This window comes from Drosophila novamexicana, unplaced genomic scaffold (assembly GCF_003285875.2).
Source record: "Drosophila novamexicana strain 15010-1031.04,08,12 unplaced genomic scaffold, DnovRS2.1 tig00000974-arrow-arrow-pilon, whole genome shotgun sequence".
Lineage (NCBI taxonomy): Eukaryota > Metazoa > Arthropoda > Insecta > Diptera > Drosophilidae > Drosophila > Drosophila novamexicana.
This window is the reverse complement of record NW_020824834.1, coordinates 664,824-688,975: the sequence shown is the minus strand read 5'-3', so window position 1 is coordinate 688,975 and position 24,152 is coordinate 664,824. Positions and strand designations below refer to the sequence as shown.

At 39.4% G+C, this 24,152-nt stretch overlaps 1 protein-coding gene across 1 annotated transcript; it reads right to left on the bottom strand.

The window, feature by feature from the left end:
- Positions 1–22,846: 22,846 nt before the first annotated feature.
- Positions 22,847–23,865, bottom strand: LOC115765546 (protein phosphatase inhibitor 2). Its single transcript, XM_030709176.1, has one exon. It carries the CDS (start codon positions 23,746–23,748, stop codon positions 22,966–22,968), a length of 783 nt encoding a protein of 260 aa, XP_030565036.1. The 5' UTR covers positions 23,749–23,865; the 3' UTR covers positions 22,847–22,965.
- Positions 23,866–24,152: the final 287 nt, after the last annotated feature.

The following is a 24,152-nucleotide window of genomic DNA, read 5'->3' as shown; positions in this document are numbered from 1 at the left end:
TGTGTATCGCTGTGTCTGTATTGACTTATTTGCAATTACATGCAATTGCGTTGGCGCATAATTTAAAATAATTGAAGGCTGCGACCAGTTTGCCAGCGCCGATGCGGATGCGGATGCGGATGCGTGTGCGAATGCAGCGACAAAGGCTGGCAAAAATTAATCATTATCAGTGCTGATAAGCGCATGAATTATTTCACATTTGGCGCGCATTAAAAGTGCATTAAGTGCATTAATTAATAAGAAAAATAAATTAATTTTATATGCATATAGAATTTCAACTTCACAGTCACAGCCACGCCCCGTCTTGCCGCCCCGCAACCCATTTGAATTACACATTTGGCCCACAATCTTTTCTTTCGCTATATTCCATGTGCCGGGCATCGCGTTTCATGCAAATCCAACATTTAGCTTAAATTATGAACGGCGGCAAAAAGCAGCACAAAATGCCAACTCAGGCTGGCCATAAGCGCTAAATGGCCATTTCGTGACTTGCAGCTGAGTCTGCGCGACGCGACGCTCGCCCCATTAGCGGGGGCTAATTAGACGCGGAAAAAAGAAAAAAAAACAAAGGGAAAGAGGCGCAAAATAATACAAATCGCATCAAATTTGCAAATCATGTGTCGTGGGCGTGGCTGTCGTTCCACCCTGCCCAGCTGGCAAGAATTAGACCAGAAAAAAATAAGCACATTGGCGTGATTCACGCGACAGTCTGACAAGACTCTAGATCCCCAGCCCCAGACCCAAGCCCAGCCCCATCCCACTCACGCCATAAGCAGGCATAAGGGAAAATGTTGTTGTCAGACATTTCAGTTTCTTATATACAATAGTTTTTATCACTTTTTCTCTACCGGACTTTCTGCTGTTGTTGCTTTCAGGATACCTTCGGGAGCTTCCCCAGCTGCAGAGTTGGGGCATAGCTTTTCGGGCAGCCTATAAATTTTCCCCATCCGATCGATGATTTCCCAACAATATCTCTTTAGCCCATCTACTTAACACTCTATATATTCTCTACTTATATTCTACTCTATATATCTCTTTGTGCCAGCTTGTGATGAAAAGCCTCGCATTTAAATGTATCAAAGTGTTTATGTATAGGTTTGCCAATACACAATTTGCACACGCCCCACAACGCCCGCCCCTTTATTGAATTTGCGTAAATGTTTTTCAGTTTCAGGCATGCATCTGATGGATGAGTCTGGCCATGTCCCGCTGTCTGTTGATTGACATTAAACCAATTTCGTGTTGCATATTGATATGTTTATTGACAATTTGTGGCAGCAGCGAAGCCCCTTTTGCAACGGCTCGTGCAGCGGTGGGCGGGCAAGGTAAATCAAATTACGTTAAAATGACAAAAACAAAAAAAAAAAAGAACGGCAGAAAAAAACGCTGCAAAAAGGCAGCGCTGAATGCCAACATTTGCATGGCTTTTAATTGCGCAACAAACATTTACAATTGTTGCCTGTCTTAACTTACACACGCCGCGGCAAAGATACGTCGCCTTGCCGCATAAATTGCCCTGTAAAAGTGCAAAAGTTAAGGCTCATTAATCATAAATGTGAGACCCTTGGCGTGGGTGCTTCGTGCTCCCCAGACCAGACCGAGCCAAGAGCAGATAGCGATAGACACGGAGGCAGGACAGATGGATGAGCTGAGCAAATTATTTATAAAGTTGCTGCGGCAAACTGTAAATTGTTTGGCATTTATAGATGCCCAGACCATCAAAATTTGAGTAGAAAATGTGGCAACTCAATCATTTTATGAGAGGTACGAAAGGGTGCCAGAACTCCATGTGCCACAACATAAGGACATGTGCTTGATTAAATTAAATGACAGCGAGGCAAAGGAATAAGGTGCTTACTTCAATTGGATTCTGGGAATCTTTAGAAAGCCTAGATCCCTGAACCCATTAAAAATGGGTATAAGGGTATATTGTGCTTGTGCAAAATCCAAATGTATGTAACAGGCAGAAGTAAGCAACTCCGACCCCATAAAGTATATATATTCGTGATCAGCATCAATAGTCGAGTCGATCTAGCCATGTCCGTCTGTCTGTCCGTCCGTCCGTCTGTCCGTCTGTCCGTCCGTCCGTCCGTCCGTATGTATGAACGCAAGGATCTCAGAACCTATAAGAGCTAGAGACTTGAAATTTTAGATGAAAGTGCTCCTAGTTCCCGCCCAGATCGAGTTTGTTTCCAATAATCGATAACTTGCTCCGTTTCCAAACAATCGATAATAATCGATATCGATATCCTGTTTTTTGGGCAATTTTGGTAAATAATAAGAGCTAGAGTCACCAAACTTGACATATAGCTTCTAAAATAGAATAATATGCATTTGATGTTAGAAGAAGAGGGTTTAGGGTATCCCCTAGTCGGGAGCTCCCGACTAGCACCTCTTACTTGTTTACAGTTAGTTTAGCTTACAGATTTTTCAAAAAAGGTTCTCTCAAAATAAACTACTAAGCCTATAAATCATATATTTAACCGGAAACTTTATCTATTGTTAGTAAAATAATTAAATAAATAATTAATAATTTAACCTTTCTCTATTTTAGCTCTCAAGATTGCGAAGATCGATGGGCTTCAGTTTCTTTTCATTTCTTTGCAGATTTACAAAAGTAGAAACTGTTTTGCATTTACCAATATTACAACCTAAAAAACATTTTTTTTTACTCTAGGAATATTTTACCTTTAGTTACATTCTAACGCCCTTTTGGCATATAACCCGCACGCCTTGACTGCAGGATATGGTCTTCCCCCCGCCCCCCGCGATCTTCCACTTTCCGCCTTTTAGTATGTAGCGTGACACACACATCAACATTTGCTCATGGCTTATTTAGCATAATTACAGTCCATTACCTGGTCACGCGCACCTACCTGCACCCCACCCCAAACCCGCTGCGGCCCTTAACATAGCTGAGGGCGAGTTGCCACATGTTGTCAGAATGTAGCCCCGCCCCCAGCCCAGCGTCTATTTGCTGCCCACTCTTTGGTGACTTTTTAGCTGAAAATGTAAATTTAATGTAGCCAAAAGGCAACAGCAATAACAAGAAAATATTTTTGCAAAATTATTCACATCAAAAGGCGGCACAGCTGCGGCCAAGAACTTGCAGGGCATGCGGCGAGAGACCATTAAAAAAGCCAACGCTAATCACAGGCCCAATAAAAAGGCCAATGTCTCACAGAAAAAACAACAAGAACAACAACTAGCCACAACAATGAGAACAGAAGTTTTTCTAATTTGTTTAAAGGTTGCTGCGGTCAGTTGGTCAATTTTGAAGCAAATTTCCACATGACCTGCCGCCGGCCATTGGCAGCAGCAGCAGCAGCAGGAGCAGGAGCAGAGGGTGAGGATGATTTGAACAAGCAGCGAGGGGGACGAAGCGGTATGTACACATTTGACATTGGCTTGGTTTTTAGTCAGTTTAATTAAAATGCAAGTAGGCAATTTATATACACTTCATGTCCTTTATGTGACTGTCGCCTGCTGGCCAACATGTATATTGATAAAATAGAAAGAGAGAGAGAGAGAGGGAGAGAGTGGGTTGGTGCTGTGGCCAGGCCATGCTTTTTGATTTATGTTTTTACACGCCTAAATGAACTGTGGCTATGGCCCTTGTTGTTGTTATTGGATGGGGTCTGGCCGTGTGTGTGTGGCATTGGGGTGGTTCAGCTCTGTCTGGCAGTGAAAGAGTTTTGCACATGAATGCGTTAAACTCGACGAGAGAAAAAATGGAAAGCGCATTAAAAGGCGGAAAATGTTTTGCCGCTTGCCAATATGCACAGAGCCGAGTGAATCGTCGCTTGTGTATCAATTGACCCAATTGCTAAGTAGCTTAAAAACTTTGCATCCGACCAAATGTGTAAGTAAACAATTGGGCAGGATAATAATTATGCAATTACTTGAGCTGTTATATGCACATGAGCAGGACATATCCCTGACTAAGTATGGCTTGTTTTCATTTTAAAAAGTGAGCACAATTCTAATTTAAAAACTATTTCCGATCAAATTAAATTTCTTTAAATTGCAGGTGTGCTCTGCCAAAAACAGACACAAAATTGATTTAAAATCCATTTATTGGTTATTGCTGTTTAATGTTTGTTAGCTTGGAAAAAGCATGCGTTCCGCTGCTGTTTGAAATTCTTTTGTCGATTTGCGCAAAATATACGATTATTTATGCAGCATTTTAATGTCTTGGCAGCAGCACGCAAGCCATGGCGAATGGCGAATGGCGATTGGCTTGCGAATTGAGGGAACTGGGACACAGCAGCATGTGAAAAGAGCCAAAATGCATTGTCAAACTATCAAATTCTTAAATTGCAACTGACAATCAAGTCACGTGCAGCAGCAGCAGCAGCAGCGGAACAAAGAGAACCTCAATTGAAAGCAAAGGCCACCCACAGCGAGCGAGCAATATTAGCTGGGTTGGGAAGTTGCCAACTAAACACAATGTTGGACTAAATATTGAGGGTCAGTGAAAGTGGCGAAATTATTTAATAAACTGAGCAAAGCGAGCTGCGGACCTCGGACTGTGCATTGGGTAGTGCAAGCAATTAACTTGGGGGCTTCATCAAAATTGATTTAGTTAGCACAGCCCGAGCAGAAATTCCAGAGCAAAATACACACACACACACACACAGTGGAAAAACTAAAATCAACAACTTTCATTTTGCGGTTCACTGAAGTTGTAATTTGCAACTGCCGACCGCACTGAGATATTTAAGTTGTAATTAGAATGCAACGACGGCCATGGCAACGGGCCAACACAGAAGCAGAAGCAGAAGCAAAAGCAACATCAACAACGGCTGGAATGGAGGCTGCAATTTTTTATTTAGATAAACAGCTGTAACTCAATTTGTGCGCTGCTCCTTTGGCCAAAATATTTGCACAGGTCTAATTGAATTTTCAATTAAGTCGCCGAAATGCCAGCGGCCACAAAGAAAACCCAATGCAAACCAAATGAGGCGCATGATAAATGAAAAAAAGAAAATGGAAATGGCAACATGAAACATAATTTACACAGAGAGCTCAAATATTAAGCATACGCCGCCGCGTGCAACCGCAAAATGCAAACCAAAAAAATCCATTAGCCAAAGTGTGCAAATAAAGAAGCGAATGCCTTTTCAGCCTAGCTAAGCTAATGAAAGTAACGACAGCCAAATAAACAAGTTACAAAAAAAAACACTCACACAACAACAAAAAAGGCTGAAAATAAAATGCCAAGCAGCTGAAGCAAATGTGCCGTCAACAGTCAAACGCCGAGCAGATTTGCATGCGCCTGATCTACATTCGGACAAAGTAGGTGCGCGGGTGTAAAGTGTGCATGTGTGTGAGTGCATGTGAGTGTGTGTTGTGTGTGTTGTTGTGTTTGAAGTTTGAAGCTGCTGGCTGCTAGCTGTTGCCTGTTGCCAACCAACTATTCACATATTGTAGCTGGCCAAGAGTGTAGTGGCATTTGCCTGGAAAATCCGTAACATTATCAAATCAGAGTTGGCAGCTACTGACCATATAAAGTAGCCGAAAGTTGACAATGTTGAGAAATCACAGGAGCTAAGCCTATTAAAGGCTGAGCACACTCTGCAGTCATTTTCTTTTCATGCTTCATTTTTAAGCCTTACATATGAGCACATTCGCAGTGTGCATATGTTTTTCTTAAGAAAATGCTTTCATATGTCGCATGTTCTAATTAGCATATGCTTGCGCTGTAAAGATTCGCATATTCCGTTAACAACATTTGATTATTGTGTACTTATGTTTATAATAATAGAAATAATTCATTAAATTCGAAACTCTGTAGTCACGCTCGCTTCATGTTTCATATATAAGCCTTACATACGAGCCCATTCGTAGTATGCACATGTTTTTCTGAAGAAAACTTGTCGCATGCGCTAATTAACATTTGCTTACACTGTTAAGCTTCGCATGTTCTGTTGCGAGCATTTAATTATTTTAATAAAATGTAAAATATATCAATATGAAATTTAAAAATTCTAAAAGCGTATAAGATTCTTAACAGCCAAAACTAGCTAAATACTAGCCAAATGCTCAACCCTGCTGGCACATGCATGCATATAATATGCTTAATAGCCGCAACTAGCTTGAAACTAGCCAAATGCTCAACTCTGCTGGCACATGCAGCCATAAAAGTTTACAAGTGCGAAATTGCATTTCAGGAAAAGTGTCCTTGGCTTTAGCAGGAGCTCCTTTCCGTGCACTAGCATAGAGCATGCTTAATTTGCCACAAGACATGCAACAGTTGATGAAGAACAAGTACAAAATTCTATATAAAATAACCAAGCTGGTATGCTAATGTTAATAAGTGCTTTATTTTTGTGCTCAATATTGATAATTTACACTAGGAGTAGAGTATGCTAACTGATAGGGTATAACGAAAGGGTATACACAGTTCAGTATTTCCTCTTTTTGTTCGCGTTTGCCTGCCGCCAACGCTTTTTAAATTCACTTATTCAAATTTCTTTTAGTCGCCCACACACACGCAAATGGCATGTGTGTAAGTGTGTGTGTGTGGAAGAGTATTTGGAGAGTGTGTTGGCTGCTTTTTGGACATGTCACGTGCATAACGAATTTGTTGCCAAAATCTGTTTTTGATTTAGTGAGCAGCTTGCACATTTTCTCCTTTTTTTTTACTCTTTGTTGGCCAAACTTGAAATAAATTGAATTTGTCGGCCTATGCAAAAGTGCATGTCCAACACTGGACACTTGACAGTTAGCGGTAATCAAAGCCTGGCAAACTTTCTATGCATGCGTGCGTATGTGCTCTGTGTGTGTGTGTACGGGTGTGTGTGTGTGTTTGCCTAATTTAGCTGGCAGGCAACTTGAAGCGGCAATCAAACAAGCGCATTGCTGATTAATGTGCTTGTGGATCCCAGAAATCAATCAATTCTTCAAGTTTTTTGCACGAATTTTATTGGCATGTATTTTTTTTTCTCCTTCATTCCTTTTGTTGAGCTCGCAAATGTGCCAGGAGTAGACCTAATTAACACGTCCATACATCAATCATCTGGCCGGCAATAGCAGCGAGAGTTCAACGAAGCGCATTATTGTGCGTAAATTACTTGGCTGGTATGGCAATGCGAGAGATGCCTCTTCCGCCATCCTCCGCCCAATCTCGGCAATCATAGCGAATAGTCAAGCTGTATGCGGCATACGTGGCGTATGCGCAACTCGAGCTTTAAGTGGCAAACACTTAAAGTTGCACATTATTCATGCTGGTCGTCCCCCACCTTATCGTGCTCATCGTTGTTGCTGTCGTGGTCTGTCATGTTAAGGTTCAAAGTTGTGCCATGCAAAAATGTCAGCTTGCATTTGTTGCCGCGTTATGGACAGTGTCCAGCGGAGACTGAAGTCAAAAGGGGGGTCAGCCCTGGGGCCTGTGGCCACTGTGCGCCGCTTATAAATGGCATAGCATCAAAACGTAACAAGCGGCACTAAATCTAAACGACACACACCACACACACACACACAGCCCGAGCTTGTGTACACGGCGAGAGAGCTGCAGAGCTGTTAAGTCGCCGCCGGACAGCACAGTCACATGCGTATATGGCCGGCCGGCCATTTTGTGGGCGCTTCGGCTTTAGTTTTCGGCACTGTCGTGACACACAATACAATTTTTCACTTTATGCCCTATCCAAAATGGGGCATAATACTTCGAACATAGTCAAGAGCGAAGCAGTCAAAATTCTTCTTCTATTTATATACATTTATTACTCCTAATAATTTAAGCTTTCGCGTTTGTTTGCATGCATTTTAAATTGATAACCTTTATTTATACGCTCCGTTTTCAATAATCTTTTAATAATATTTAAATAGTTCTCACTTTTTGCAAGTGTTTCAAATGCTTCTTTAAACTGATGAACGGCATTTTTTAAAGCCTGAAGAAAAACACAAAACTATAAAAAACTTTCGCTTAAAAAAAAAAGCTTTTGCCAATGCAATTACACAGTCTTAATTTATATTTGTTTTTTTTTTTCGATATTTGTTGCGGAACAAATTTAAAAATATTTTTGGCCTTAAATTTAACCAAAATAGAAAAGAATGCAAAATCAAAGGCAACCTTTCTGGCGCTGGTAAAATTAAAATTTGTTTGCCATAAAATCAATGAAAATATTTATGATGCAGCTAAAGCAAATAACTGAATATTTATTTTGCATTTCACGCATAAATTTTGTGGCAACAAAAACCTCTCGCCATGTTTTAAATTATTGCATAAAATATACATACATCTACTATAAAAATATATATGTATATCGCACCAGCCAAAACCTTTCTCATTGGCCGCCTAATATTATTATATGTTTATTTTTTTATTATTTTTTTTGCTTCATGCATTTTCATGACACTAAACGGAGAGCTCTGTAAACAAGCATTGTCCCGGCTTGCACAACATTTTGCAAAATCCGATGAGAGAGAAATGGCAAAAAATGCAATCTCTGGTTGGGGCAGTCAGTCAGCTAGTCCGTAGCAAAAAGAGAATCAAATGCTGTAAAATCATGTGAAAATTGTAAAATGAAAGTATTTTGCTGCACAGCACTTTGGCTGCAAACACTTTCGATGCAGTTTTTTTTTCTTTTTTCTTTTTGCATAGCCCTATCAGCTATCAATGAGCACTCTTTAGGACTTTGTTGTTGCTGGAAACGCCTTTTGCTATTTTATGGAATATTCACGCAATCAAAGCGATTGCCATGCAAAACATTAAGCTTTTTCTGGCTTTACAGCTGTATCAAAAAACCAAAAAACAAACACGAAAAAGATGACAGCTAAAGGGAGAATCATTTTATATAATAATAACAAAAAGACACGTTGGCTCGTTTTGGCGAATGGTCTCAATGTCAAAAGAAATGCAAAATATTCAAACGTTGTTATTTAATTTTCAGTACATCAAGTAAAAGTTGCAGGCCTTAGTTGAAAATTATAACGCCATTGTAGTAGCTTGTACTTTGGCCCAAAGTTTTCTACAAAACTTTGCGATGTGTGAAGCCAGAGCCAGAGCCAGATTCAAAGCCACAGCCAAGTAGTTTAGCCATGGATTTTTACACTTCTTAGTCCTAGCGCATTTGCTTGTCGTCCTTGAATGGCTCTGATTCCAGCAGGAAGTGTTTACATATGCGCATAAAGATGCAGCTCCGCCAACAAAGTCCACACACGCCCCCCTTTTTCCGCCATCATGAGCCTCGAATAACTTTAGTTAAGCCAAACTTAGTTTTGTTTCTTATATAGTAAATCGTGACTGCGTTTTGCGGAAATAATTTACGCTCAGTTAGCAGTTGGCTCCATAAATCCAGATGCGAGCTCTTTAGAAATTTCAGCATTTACACCAAACATTCAAATCGGACAGCGACCAATGCGAGGGTTTTGTTGCTTTCGCTGTCCTACTTAAGCCCTGTTGAAAGTCATGTGTCTTAAGCGGACTTAGCAATTGTCTTAGAAGCATCTGAACACAGCGGGAAACTAAATCTCGGTTGTCTTTTTAAATGGAAATGGTTGTTAGCAGCATTAAAGCAAAGCATATTTTTCGAAAATAAGTAGAAATAATTTAAACTTTAAAGACAGGAATCTAGAGGCAATTCCCGTCTACTCAAATCGTCTTGGAGTATTTACAAGAGCTTAAAATTCATTTTGAGTGAACTTTAAAAAATCAATTATTCCTGGCATGACTTTAATAGGGCATACAAAATGCACTCAGCTTCATTAAAAAACTATTTTTCCCTCTACTGTAACATTAATGTAATTAATTTTAAAAATTTATTTTATTTAGTTGTTTGTTTTTACTAGTATATTCGATTTGCTAGTTAATAATGAATATTTCATCTTGGTCGACGAAAAATCGCATGCAGCCTGCATAATTTATGCAAAATTTGCGTGTGGTGTAATAATTATTTCTGGTATTACTCAAATTTATGCACTCGCCAGGCAGCTGGGATATTACCCAAACTTGACATGTCAGCTGTCCTTCTAATAGATTACGCTATCCGATAATTCATTATAAATAAACACACACACACACACAAGCACTACTGTGGTGTACGTGCTCAGTTGTGGCGCGTGTGTATCTACAGGCATATTTGTTTAGGCCACAGTGAAAGAAAAATCGTAAAGGGGTGACTCGTTTGACCCTGACCCCTGGCCACGCACACATGCCACAGACTGCACCTAAGCCTAAGCGCAGCCAGATACAGGCCCGGGCCTGACCAACCCCAAAGCGGCGACAGTTTACTTGACTTGTTTGACCAGGTGCCAGTATTTCCAGCTTTGATGGGGCGAGTTGCACTTCACGCTAAGCAAAACGCACTTCAAAAAATCAACAAACTTTGAGCTATATAAATCTTTATTAACTTCATTTGTGCAAGGGCCACTGAGCATGGCGACAATCAATTAGACAATGTAATTTTCCCTACCATTTACGACACGCTCAGCTTCAACTAAGCTGCTTTGCAATTCACTGGACAAGGACACTACAGAGAGACAAGTGAGCAACTTGTAATGAGCTTTAAGCCGCTTGCCGTCTCTATCGCTCTGTCTATCTCAGCTTCACTCTATTTCACTGTGTTTACTCACTGTGCATGTCGATTGCATCATTGGTGCAATTAAATTAACCTATCCGATTAACTGGAAGTACAAAGGGGAAGCCAGATTCATATAAAGCGTACTAGGAATGTCGGAAGGGTTTTAAAATATCTTCTTAGATATGATATATATTCATGTGTAAACATGTACATAATTAAATAGAGAACGGAAGAGAGATGGAGTAAAAGTGATTTAATTAGAGATTAAAAAAGAAGCAGGGATACCGTTTATTGCATTGTCCTTAACTGCTTTTTATATAACAATTATAGTGCAAGCGTAAAACCCAGAAGAAGTCACTAAAATTCATGACAATCGCGGAGAATGGCAATATATAACAAAATATTCTGCACAGCGGTAAGTGAAATTGGTCTTGTTTTGCTAAAAGCTATTGATGTTGATCACACCGAAATAGAAGTAAAAACATGAGCAAAGAACAAAACTTCATGAAAAAACGATGGGATTGGACCGAGTTATGGAGGTGGGATATTATGATGTATATCTATGTAGAATATTTGAGGGTACAATTTGGACATGAATTTCAAACAAGAACCGGGTTGCCAGATTAAAATGCCAAATTGATCTAGGGGTCAAACCATTAACAAAAAGACAAACTTTTTGAAAATCGGATGAGATTTGACCAAGCTATGGAGGTTGGAAACTATGACCTATGTCTAAATAGGATATTTGAGGGTATAATTTTCACATGAAATTCGACCAAAAATCGGGTTGCCAGATTTGGATGCCATATTGCTCTAGAGGTTAAACCATTCACAAAAAGACAAACCTTTTGAAAATCGGATGAGATTTGACCAAGTTATGGAGGTTGGAAACTATGACCTATGTCTAAATAGGATATTTGAGGGTATAATTTTCACATGAATTTCGACCAAAAATCGGGTTGCCAGATTTGGATGCCATATTGCTCTAGACGCCAAACCATTAACAAAAAGACAAACCTTTTGAAAATCGGATGAGATTTGACCAAGTTATGGAGGTTGGAAACTATGACCTATGTCTATATAGGATATTTGAGGGTACAATGCTTACATGAATTTCGACCAAAAATCGGGTTGCCAGATTTGGATGCCAAATTGCTCTAGAGGCCAAACCATTCACAAAAAGGCAAACCTTTTGAAAATCGGATGAGATTTGACCAAGTTATGGAGGTTGGAAACTATGACCTATGTCTAAATAGGATATTTGAGGGTATAATTTTCACATGAATTCGACCAAAAATCGGGTTGCCAGATTTGGATGCCATATTGCTCTAGAGGTTAAACCATTCACAAAAAGACAAACCTTTTGAAAATCGGATGAGATTTGACCAAGTTATGGAGGTTGGAAACTATGACCTATGTCTAAATAGGATATTTGAGGGTATAATTTTCACATGAATTTCGACCAAAAATCGGGTTGCCAGATTTGGATGCCATATTGCTCTAGACGCCAAACCATTAACAAAAAGACAAACCTTTTGAAAATCGGATGATATTCGACCAAGTTATGGAGGTTGGAAACTATGACCTATGTCCAAATAGGATATTTGAGGGTATAATTTTCACATGAAATTCGACCAAAAATCGGGTTGCCAGATTTGGATGCCATATTGCTCTAGAGGTTAAACCATTCACAAAAAGACAAACCTTTTGAAAATCGGATGAGATTTGACCAAGTAATGGAGGTTGGAAACTATGACCTATGTCTATATAGGATATTTGAGGGTACAATGCTTACATGAATTTCGACCAAAAATCGGGTTGCCAAATTTGGATGCCAAATTGCTCTAGAGGCCAAACCATTCACAAAAATGCAAACCTTTTGAAAATCGGATGAGATTTGACGGGGCTATGGAGGTTGGAAACTATGACCTATGTCTAAATAGGATATTTGAGGGTATAATTTTCACATGACTTTCGACCAAAAATCGGGTTGCCAGATTTGGATGCCATATTGCTCTAGACGCCAAACCATTAACAAAAAGACAAACCTTTTGAAAATCGGATGAGATTTGACCAAGTTATGGAGGTTGGAAACTATGACCTATGTCTAAATAGGATATTTGAGGGTATAATTTTCACATGAATTTCGACCAAAAATCGGGTTGCCAGATTTGGATGCCATATTGCTCTAGAGGCCAAACCATTCACAAAAAGGCAAACCTTTTGAAAATCGGATGAGATTTGACCAAGTTATGGAGGTTGGAAACTATGACCTATGTCTAAATAGGATATTTGAGGGTATAATTTTCACATGAATTTCGACCAAAAATCGGGTTGCCAGATTTGGATGCCATATTGCTCTAGACGCCAAACCATTAACAAAAAGACAAACCTTTTGAAAATCGGATGAGATTTGACCAAGTTATGGAGGTTGGAAACTATGACCTATGTCTAAATAGGATATTTGAGGGTATAATTTTCACATGAATTTCGACCAAAAATCGGGTTGCCAGATTTGGATGCCATATTGCTCTAGAGGCCAAACCATTCACAAAAAGGCAAACCTTTTGAAAATCGGATGAGATTTGACCAAGTTATGGAGGTTGGAAACTATGACCTATGTCTAAATAGGATATTTGAGGGTATAATTTTCACATGAAATTCGACCAAAAATCGGGTTGCCAGATTTGGATGCCATATTGCTCTAGAGGCCAAACCATTCACAAAAAGGCAAACCTTTTGAAAATCGGATGAGATTTGACCAAGTTATGGAGGTTGGAAACTATGACCTATGTCTATATAGGATATTTGAGGGTACAATGCTTACATGAATTTCGACCAAAAATCGGGTTGCCAGATTTGGATGCCAAATTGCTCTAGAGGCCAAACCATTCACAAAAAGGCAAACCTTTTGAAAATCGGATGAGATTTGACCAAGTTATGGAGGTTGGAAACTATGACCTATGTCTAAATAGGATATTTGAGGGTATAATTTTCACATGAATTTCGACCAAAAATCGGGTTGCCAGATTTGGATGCCATATTGCTCTAGAGGCCAAACCATTCACAAAAAGGCAAACCTTTTGAAAATCGGATGAGATTTGACCAAGTTATGGAGGTTGGAAACTATGACCTATGTCTAAATAGGATATTTGAGGGTATAATTTTCACATGAAATTCGACCAAAAATCGGGTTGCCAGATTTGGATGCCATATTGCTCTAGAGGTTAAACCATTCACAAAAAGACAAACCTTTTGAAAATCGGATGAGATTTGACCAAGTTATGGAGGTTGGAAACTATGACCTATGTCTAAATAGGATATTTGAGGGTATAATTTTCACATGAATTTCGACCAAAAATCGGGTTGCCAGATTTGGATGCCATATTGCTCTAGAGGCCAAACCATTCACAAAAAGGCAAACCTTTTGAAAATCGGATGAGATTTGACCAAGTTATGGAGGTTGGAAACTATGACCTATGTCTAAATAGGATATTTGAGGGTATAATTTTCACATGAAATTCGACCAAAAACCGGGTTGCCAGATTTGGATGCCATATTGCTCTAGAGGTTAAACCATTCACAAAAAGACAAACCTTTTGAAAATCGGATGAGATTTGACCAAGTTATGGAGGTTGGAAACTATGACCTATGTCTATATAGGATATTTGAGGGTATAATTTTCACATGAAATTCGACCAAAAATCGGGTTGCCAGATTTGGATGCCATATTGCTCTAGAGGCCAAACCATTCACAAAAAGACAAACCTTTTGAAAATCGGATGAGATTTGACCAAGTTATGGAGGTTGGAAACTATGACCTATGTCTAAATAGGATATTTGAGGGTATAATTTTCACATGAAATTCGACCAAAAATCGGGTTGCCAGATTTGGATGCCATATTGCTCTAGAGGCCAAACCATTCACAAAAAGACAAACCTTTTGAAAATCGGATGATATTTGACCAAGCTATGGAGGTTGCAAACTATGACCTATGTCTAAATAGGATATTTGAGGGTATAATTTTCACATGAATTTCGACCAAAAATCGGGTTGCCAGATTTGGATGCCATATTGCTCTAGAGGCTAAGCCATTCACAAAAAGACAAACCTTTTGAAAATCGGATGAGATTTGACCAAGTTATGGAGGTTGGAAACTATGACCTATGTCTAAATAGGATATTTGAGGGTATAATTTTCACATGAAATTCGACCAAAAATCGGGTTGCCAGATTTGGATGCCATATTGCTCTAGAGGCCAAACCATTCACAAAAAGACAAACCTTTTGAAAATCGGATGAGATTTGACCAAGTTATGGAGGTTGGAAACTATGACCTATGTCTAAATAGGATATTTGAGGGTATAATTTTCACATGAAATTCGACCAAAAATCGGGTTGCCAGATTTGGATGCCATATTGCTCTAGAGGTTAAACCATTCACAAAAAGACAAACCTTTTGAAAATCGGATGAGATTTGACCAAGTTATGGAGGTTGGAAACTATGACCTATGTCTATATAGGATATTTGAGGGTATAATTTTCACATGAAATTCGACCAAAAATCGGGTTGCCAGATTTGGATGCCATATTGCTCTAGACGCCAAACCATTAACAAAAAGGCAAACCTTTTGAAAATCGGATGAGATTTGACCAAGTTATGGAGGTTGGAAACTATGACCTATGTCTATATAGGATATTTGAGGGTATAATTTTCACATGAAATTCGACCAAAAATCGGGTTGCCAGATTTGGATGCCATATTGCTCTAGAGGTTAAACCATTCACAAAGAGACAAACCTTTTGAAAATCGGATGAGATTTGACCAAGTTATGGAGGTTGGAAACTATGACCTATGTCTATATAGGATATTTGAGGGTATAATTTTCACATGAAATTCGACCAAAAATCGGGTTGCCAGATTTGGATGCCATATTGCTCTAGAGGCCAAACCATTCACAAAAAGACAAACCTTTTGAAAATCGGATGAGATTTGACCAAGTTATGGAGGTTGGAAACTATGACCTATGTCTATATAGGATATTTGAGGGTATAATTTTCACATGAAATTCGACCAAAAATCGGGTTGCCTGATTTGGATGCCATATTGCTCTAGAGGCCAAACCATTCACAAAAAGACAAACCTTTTGAAAATCGGATGAGATTTGACCAAGTTATGGAGGTTGGAAATTTTTCCTATGTCTATATAGGATATTTGAGGGTATAATTTTTACATGAATTTCGACCAAAAATCGGGTTGCCAGATTTGGATGCCATATTGCTCTAGAGGCCAAACCATTCACAAAAAGACAAACCTTTTGAAAATCGGATGAGATTTGACCAACGCCAAACCATTAACAAAAAGGCAAACCTCTTATGGAGGTTGGAAACTATGACCTATGTCTAAATAGGATATTTGAGGGTATAATTTTCACATGAATTTCGACCAAAAATCGGGTTGCCAGATTTGGATGCCATATTGCTCTAGAGGCCAAACCATTCACAAAAAGGCAAACCTTTTGAAAATCGGATGAGATTTGACCAAGTTATGGAGGTTGGAAACTATGACCTATGTCTAAATAGGATATTTGAGGGTATAATTTTCACATGAAATTCGACCAAAAATCGGGTTGCCAGATTTGGATGCCATATTGCTCTAGAGGTTAAACCATTCACAAAAAGACAAACCTTTTGAAAATCGGATGAGATTTGACCAAGTTATGGAGGTTGGAAACTATGACCTATGTCTAAATAGGATATTTGAGGGTATAATTTTCACATGAATTTCGGCCAAAAATCGGGTTGCCAGATTTGGATGCCATATTGCTCTAGAGGCCAAACCATTCACAAAAAGGCAAACCTTTTGAAAATCGGATGAGATTTGACCAAGTTATGGAGGTTGGAAACTATGACCTATGTCTAAATAGGATATTTGAGGGTATAATTTTCACATGAAATTCGACCAAAAATCGGGTTGCCAGATTTGGATGCCATATTGCTCTAGAGGTTAAACCATTCACAAAAAGACAAACCTTTTGAAAATCGGATGAGATTTGACCAAGTTATGGAGGTTGGAAACTATGACCTATGTCTATATAGGATATTTGAGGGTATAATTTTCACATGAAATTCGACCAAAAATCGGGTTGCCAGATGTGGATGCCATATTGCTCTAGAGGCCAAACCATTCACAAAAAGACAAACCTTTTGAAAATCGGATGAGATTTGACCAAGTTATGGAGGTTGGAAACTATGACCTATGTCTAAATAGGATATTTGAGGGTATAATTTTCACATGAAATTCGACCAAAAATCGGGTTGCCAGATTTGGATGCCATATTGCTCTAGAGGCCAAACCATTCACAAAAAGACAAACCTTTTGAAAATCGGATGATATTTGACCAAGCTATGGAGGTTGCAAACTATGACCTATGTCTAAATAGGATATTTGAGGGTATAATTTTCACATGAATTTCGACCAAAAATCGGGTTGCCAGATTTGGATGCCATATTGCTCTAGAGGCTAAGCCATTCACAAAAAGACAAACCTTTTGAAAATCGGATGAGATTTGACCAAGTTATGGAGGTTGGAAACTATGACCTATGTCTAAATAGGATATTTGAGGGTATAATTTTCACATGAAATTCGACCAAAAATCGGGTTGCCAGATTTGGATGCCATATTGCTCTAGACGCCAAACCATTAACAAAAAGGCAAACCTTTTGAAAATCGGATGAGATTTGACCAAGTTATGGAGGTTGGAAACTATGACCTATGTCTATATAGGATATTTGAGGGTATAATTTTCACATGAAATTCGACCAAAAATCGGGTTGCCAGATTTGGATGCCATATTGCTCTAGAGGTTAAACCATTCACAAAGAGACAAACCTTTTGAAAATCGGATGAGATTTGACCAAGTTATGGAGGTTGGAAACTATGACCTATGTCTATATAGGATATTTGAGGGTATAATTTTCACATGAAATTCGACCAAAAATCGGGTTGCCAGATTTGGATGCCATATTGCTCTAGAGGCCAAACCATTCACAAAAAGACAAACCTTTTGAAAATCGGATGAGATTTGACCAAGTTATGGAGGTTGGAAACTATGACCTATGTCTATATAGGATATTTGAGGGTATAATTTTCACATGAAATTCGACCAAAAATCGGGTTGCCTGATTTGGATGCCATATTGCTCTAGAGGCCAAACCATTCACAAAAAGACAAACCTTTTGAAAATCGGATGAGATTTGACCAAGTTATGGAGGTTGGAAATTTTTCCTATGTCTATATAGGATATTTGAGGGTATAATTTTTACATGAATTTCGACCAAAAATCGGGTTGCCAGATTTGGATGCCATATTGCTCTAGAGGCCAAACCATTCACAAAAAGACAAACCTTTTGAAAATCGGATGAGATTTGACCAAGTTATGGAGGTTGGAAACTATGACCTATGTCTATATAGGATATTTGAGGGTATAATTTTCACATGAAATTCGACCAAAAATCGGGTTGCCAGATTTGGATGCCATATTGCTCTAGAGGCCAAACCATTTATAAAAAGACAAACCTTTTGAAAATCGGATGAGATTTGACCAAGTTATGGAGGTTGGAAACTATGACCTATGTCTATATAGGATATTTGAGGGTATAATTTTCACATGAAATTCGACCAAAAATCGGGTTGCCTGATTTGGATGCCATATTGCTCTAGAGGCCAAACCATTCACAAAAAGACAAACCTTTTGAAAATCGGATGAGATTTGGCGGAGTTATGGAGGTGGGAAATAATGTCCTTTTTCTATGTAGGATATTTGAGAGTACAATTTTTACATAAATTTCGACCAACAATAATTCTGCCAAAATTAAGCTCATGAAAAAAATCGTTGAATTGCACTTTCGATCACGATAAATAGTTTAATATATAGAGATATAAAAGTAAATTTGTAAATTTGTTACCACAACAAATTTTTAAAAAAGGGCGTTGATGTTAGAATCTTTATTGAAAAGACTAGTTTTTATGAAAATCTTTAAAAGTGTTTTGTGTACTTACCTTAAAACCACTTGTTGTTTGTGATGTGATCAATTCGTATTTTGTGTTATATAACAAATGTACTTGATGTCCAGCAGTTGTTACTCCTTACTCTCTTTAGTATTGTTGCTGAAGTGCCATCTCGCTCTCTCTCACATGTGGTCTGCTTACTTTCTTTTAAATGTGTTAATGCATATTAATTCGCAGCCCTTAGCTGGGTTACCGTGCAACTTCAACTGAAGCCCAACTGCAAAGCGCTGCTCTTTTTATACTGTTGACTCTTCTTCTTTCCACCGTACTTGTTGATCCGGCAGTTGTCGTTACTCCTTACTCTTATTAGTATTGTTGCTGAAGTGCCATCTCGCTCTCTCTCACATGTGGTCTGCTTAATTTCTTTTAAATGCGTAACTGCATATTAATACGCAGCCCTTAGCTGGGTTACCGTGCAGCTTCAACTGAAGCCCAACTGCAAAGCGCTGCTCTTTTTATACTGTTGACTCTTCTTCTTTCCACCGTACTTGTTGATCCGGCAGTTGTCGTTACTCCTTACTCTTATTAGTATTGTTGCTGAAGTGCCATCTCGCTCTCTCTCACATGTGGTCTGCTTAATTTCTTTTAAATGTGTAAATGCATATTAACTCGCAGCTCTTAGCTGGGTCATTTTGCAGGTTTAACTGAAGCTCAACTGCAAAGCGCTGCTCTTTTTATACTGTTGACTCTTCTTCTTTCAATCGTACTTGTTGATCCAGCAGTTGTCATTACTCCTCACTCTTCTTATTATTATTGTTCCTGCACTGCCATCTCGCTTCCTCTCACATGCGATCTGCTAACATGCCTTTAAACACGTGAATGCATATTAATACGCGACCCCTAGCAGTGCCACCTTGCAAATTCAACTGGAATTCCATTCCAAAGCGCTGCTCTATTTATACTGTTGAATCTTCTTCTTTTCACCGTACTTGTTGATTCGGCAGTTGTCGTTACTCCTTACTCTTATTAGTATTGTTACTGAAGTGCCATCTCGCTCTCTCTCACATGTGGTCTGCTTACATTATTTTAAATGCGTAAATGCATATTAATACGCAGCCCTTAGCTGGATCACCGTGCAGCTTCAACTGAAGCCCAAGTGCAAAGCGCTGCTCTTTTTATACTGTTGACTCTTCTTCTTTCAATCGTACTTGTTGATCCAGCAGTTGCCATTACTCCTCACTCTTCTTTTATAATTGTTCCTGCACTGCCATCTCCCTTCCTCTCACATGTGATCTGCTTCCGTTCCTTTAAACACTTAAATGCACATTAGTACGTAAGCCTTTACACGACTGCCTTGCAGCTTCTACTGAAGCCCACCCGCAAAGCGCTGGTCTATTTATACTGTTTACTCTTCTTCTTCCTTAAGTGGTGAACAAATATTGTCTGCTGATCTCTTCTGCAACTATCACCTTCTCGCTCGCTCTTATATCCTTGCTAGATACATTTTCGGTCATTTCTTGTTTTCTTAATTTTGATTTCTTTAGGCCAAAGTAGTTGCGCCTAATCAATTTTATGGCTTCGGTATCCAATTTTTTAACTTTATTGGCAAAATTAAAGCTTCAACTGGAAATAGGAATATATTAATTATGGTATGCCTTGTAAAGGCATAAGCTGAAGTATATAAGTTGTATGAAAGTAAAAAGCAAGAGTAAATTTATATGGTGTCAGCGAATACCATAGGGAACAAAATTTAAAAAAGGCCTCGGAGATATGCCAATATTCATTTCGGACTATGTCTATATGGGATATTTAAGGGTACCATTTTTATACCATTTATACAGAACTAACTGCCAAATTGATTTAGAGGCTTGGAAATTAATTCGGAAACATCACCTATCTTTGACGCCCATTTCCACAAAGGAGGAATGCATTTTTAGAAAATGAATTTGAACAAATATCTTCGAAATTAAGTTTGACGCCGATCGGACGGTGAACAAAAATGTTTCATATAAACGTTTATTGCGATTTTTCCACACATGCGGGTGGAATTTCACGAAACCCCGTCCTAAAGTGCACCATTATTGCGTCAATCAATTAGTTAGCCAGGACAAACAGTTTTATACATAGAGATGTAAACATGTATACGATTAGACAGAGAGTGGAAGCAGAGAAATGTAGAACACAAGTTAGCTAATTAGAGTGAGAGTAGGAGCAGGGATACAGTTTATTAGATATCCCTATACAACACGTTGAAACAACAATTATAGTCAAAGCGTGAAAGACAGTAGAAGTCACTAGAATTCATGAGAATCGCAAAGCAGGGCAATATATAACAAAATACTCTGCGCAGCGGTAAGTGAAATTCGTTTTCGCGTGGCATTTGATAACATACATATACATATTTATAGAGCCACACACACAGATCCACATACATTCATACACACACTGGGGAGATGTGATTGCCATGCTACATACATGGATTTAGTTTGGATGGGGCAATCCATTAAACTAGAAGCGACCACGTTGGACGTTTTATAATTTATCAAAATGAGAATTGATGTGCACTGCACAGCGTTCAAGTATTTGTCATTGGCTCCGGCTCTGGCTCCGGCTGCGGCGCCAAGCTCCTGCAGCGCATTCCGCACGCTTCAACCTGGGCGACTGCCGAGCTGCACCTCTAGGCGCATCCCTTGAGACCAAGTGGCCGCATGCCACACGACATGCCGTCGTAAATACCAAAAATGCTTCGGCAAATATTTAGCTGCACTCTTAGTGACACGCGCGCGTGTTTACCCCCTTAAGCTCCAAACTTGACTCCACGACAAGGCGAACGGAACGGGAACGGGTGCAGCTTTAAGTTGGCTGCATTTCAATTGTTGTGCGGCTTGTAGTTAAGTTTGTTGTGCTCCGGCTGGGGTTTGGGTCCAGACGCGTCCAGTTCGTGACTGCCGTTTCTTTATTTACGCTTGCATTTTCATTTGTGCTGTAAATAGCATTAAAAATAATTTCCCGGCTTAAAATGCATTACACACAGCGCTGACAGCCGACGGCTTATGCACTTAATGAAATGTACACGGCAATTGTCGTGCTAAGGAAAGACACGCGCACACACAGGCACACACGGCATATGAAGATGGCAGCGTCTGCGGCTTTCAGCTCTGGCCAGGCCATAAATTGGGCCAACTTAAATTTCATTTCGCACATGCTGTGCAGCCAGCAAATCCACATTAAACGCTTTTCCCAGCACATTCTACGTGCCTTCAATTCGACAAGTGGGCAAAGGATCTGAAAGGTGTGAGGGGAGGAGCCGCCCATTAAATGGCATATTATTTTGCACTTAAAGCAATTTAAAGCTGAATAAGCTTATTCTTTTATTATTATTATAATTATTTATTTATTTTATTTATTATATGTATGTTATTTATTTTATTTAGGGTATTAATTTTATTTACTTTATATTTATTATTTTATACATTTGGATTATTTTATTTATTTTATTTAACTTCTTTCTTTGTCATTAACTTGTAGCACTGTTCAAATTCAATTTTAATACTTAATTTTTCATACGATACATCTAATTAATAAGCCGTCAGATCCAGGTATTACTTTGTATTTTATTAGGGCAATTTATGCAGCTGATTTAATTCAAGTACTTTGCACACTCGAAAAATCTAATCTTAATGGCAGTCAATGGCTCGGGTCTGAGCATTGGCTCTTACAATTATGACCAGAGCAATTTGTGAAAATTATTCAACCGGCCATATAATAATTAAAGCTTTGCTTATAACACATTTATTTGACTGCTAATTTAAACATTATGCGCAATTATTTTAAACGACTGCGTTTAGGCCAGAAACCAGTTGGAATCTGGAAGCAAAAATAATAATATTTAAATGGCGTAACTTGTTAACGAGACATGACCAGAAGATGTTGTGGTGCGGCTGCAATAATAAATCAAAATTAATTTATCTTGGCTAGAAGTGAATGCGTTCGGTAGCCAAAGGAATTTTCAATTACGTTGCAGTGCACAAAACAAAATGTCGAAATTAGTTATTAAACAAAGTTTTGCGACAGTCGATGCACAAAGCCCAGAGACAGTTAACTAAGCAATGGAAATTACAAAGCCAGCTGCAGACAAGGATAAGAACAACAGGAAACGAGTGGCCATGCCGACGTAATTAAATATTCAGGCAGCCAAATGAGCTCGGACAGGAAGAGGGCCTCAACGAAACTGGCCAACAATTGGCTGGGAAAGCATTTGGCTAATCTCAAGTCAGTTCCGGCCTTCGGGGCAACAACAATGCCAATTCACTTGAACGTAACAATTTTAATAGACATCGCTAGCAGGCAGTCTTAATTTGAACAGGAGAACATCAAAATGCATAACATAAATTAGCTTCAAATACCGGATGAGATCTACATATCTGTGGCCTAGGTATTTCTTGGCGCCGGCTGCTCCGCCGCGTCCTTTCCCAACTGCTGATCCTCTTTCGCAACTGTAGGGTCTCCAGCTGCTATTGTCACTGACTGTCGAACGGAAGGGACATCTGGCAATAAATTCATTTCGGCCATAAGCTTTTGGTAACAGTGATGATCTTTGCCGAAACCCGGCTCGACTTCTGCTGGTTCTTGTAATTCTTCGAAGCTGCTCCTCGATGTGGCCATGGAGACCCGTGAATCCGGTGATCCTAAATTGCTTCGGGCAGAGGCTTCACCAGGACATTCCGCAAACAAGCAGCTCTCCATGCTCGGCATCGTCTCGTCCTTAATGCTGACCTCCGAGCTGATCATGTCGCCAAATTCCTGGGCAATAAGGCGACGAGCCAGCGGCACCGACAGAAACTCCTTGTAGTGCAGCTTGCGACGACGCTCGAACTCCAGGCGACGCACCTTCTCATCCACCGATTCCGGAAAGTCTTCGTCCACCGACGAATCGTCCGAGTCGGCATCGATGCCAAAAGCCGGCGTCTCAGATTGTGCGGCCAGGCGCAGCTTCTCCATCAGTGTGGTCGTATCCAGATCATGCGGCAAGTCGTCATCAAACACAAACGGCGTCTTTGGCTCATCGATAATCATGTGGCCGTAGTCCTTGTTGGCCGGATGAAAGGTCGCCAGTACATTCATCTCATCGAACTTGGCCGTCTTCAATATAACAGTGTCACCTAGATTGGCCCCAACCTTCAATATGCCCCTCACACTATCATTTCCCTCCATTTGTTTTCTGTAACTACGACTAACACTACAAAATATACGTATGATGTAAATAATATTAATTATTTTCCTTGAATTTTTTAATATTTTTATAACACTTGCAATTGTGTCCTTTATAATTTAGAAACTTTTACAATTTTTGACAAGTGAGTCGCAGCCTAAACATGAAATATTTTCGTTAAGTCCTTAGTATAACCTCCTCCAAAAGATCGCCAGCTTTCGATTTAAATTGAGCCCGCGATAGCTTCACGATACACTTTTAAATTTCGAGAGCCCGCGCCTGATTAATCCCTCGTTGGTTGGATGTCAAGCACTTTATGGGCGAGGAGGGGCATCTAGTCGTTGGCTGCAATCGCTGCCATCAGACCGCAAAGTAAACTCATTTTGACGTGTTCATCATCGGCAGC

Excerpts from the sequence above, each read along its gene's own strand:
- LOC115765546 (XM_030709176.1), bottom strand. The coding sequence starts at position 23,748 with ATGGAGGGAAATGATAGTGTGAGGGGCATATTGAAGGTTGGGGCCAAT.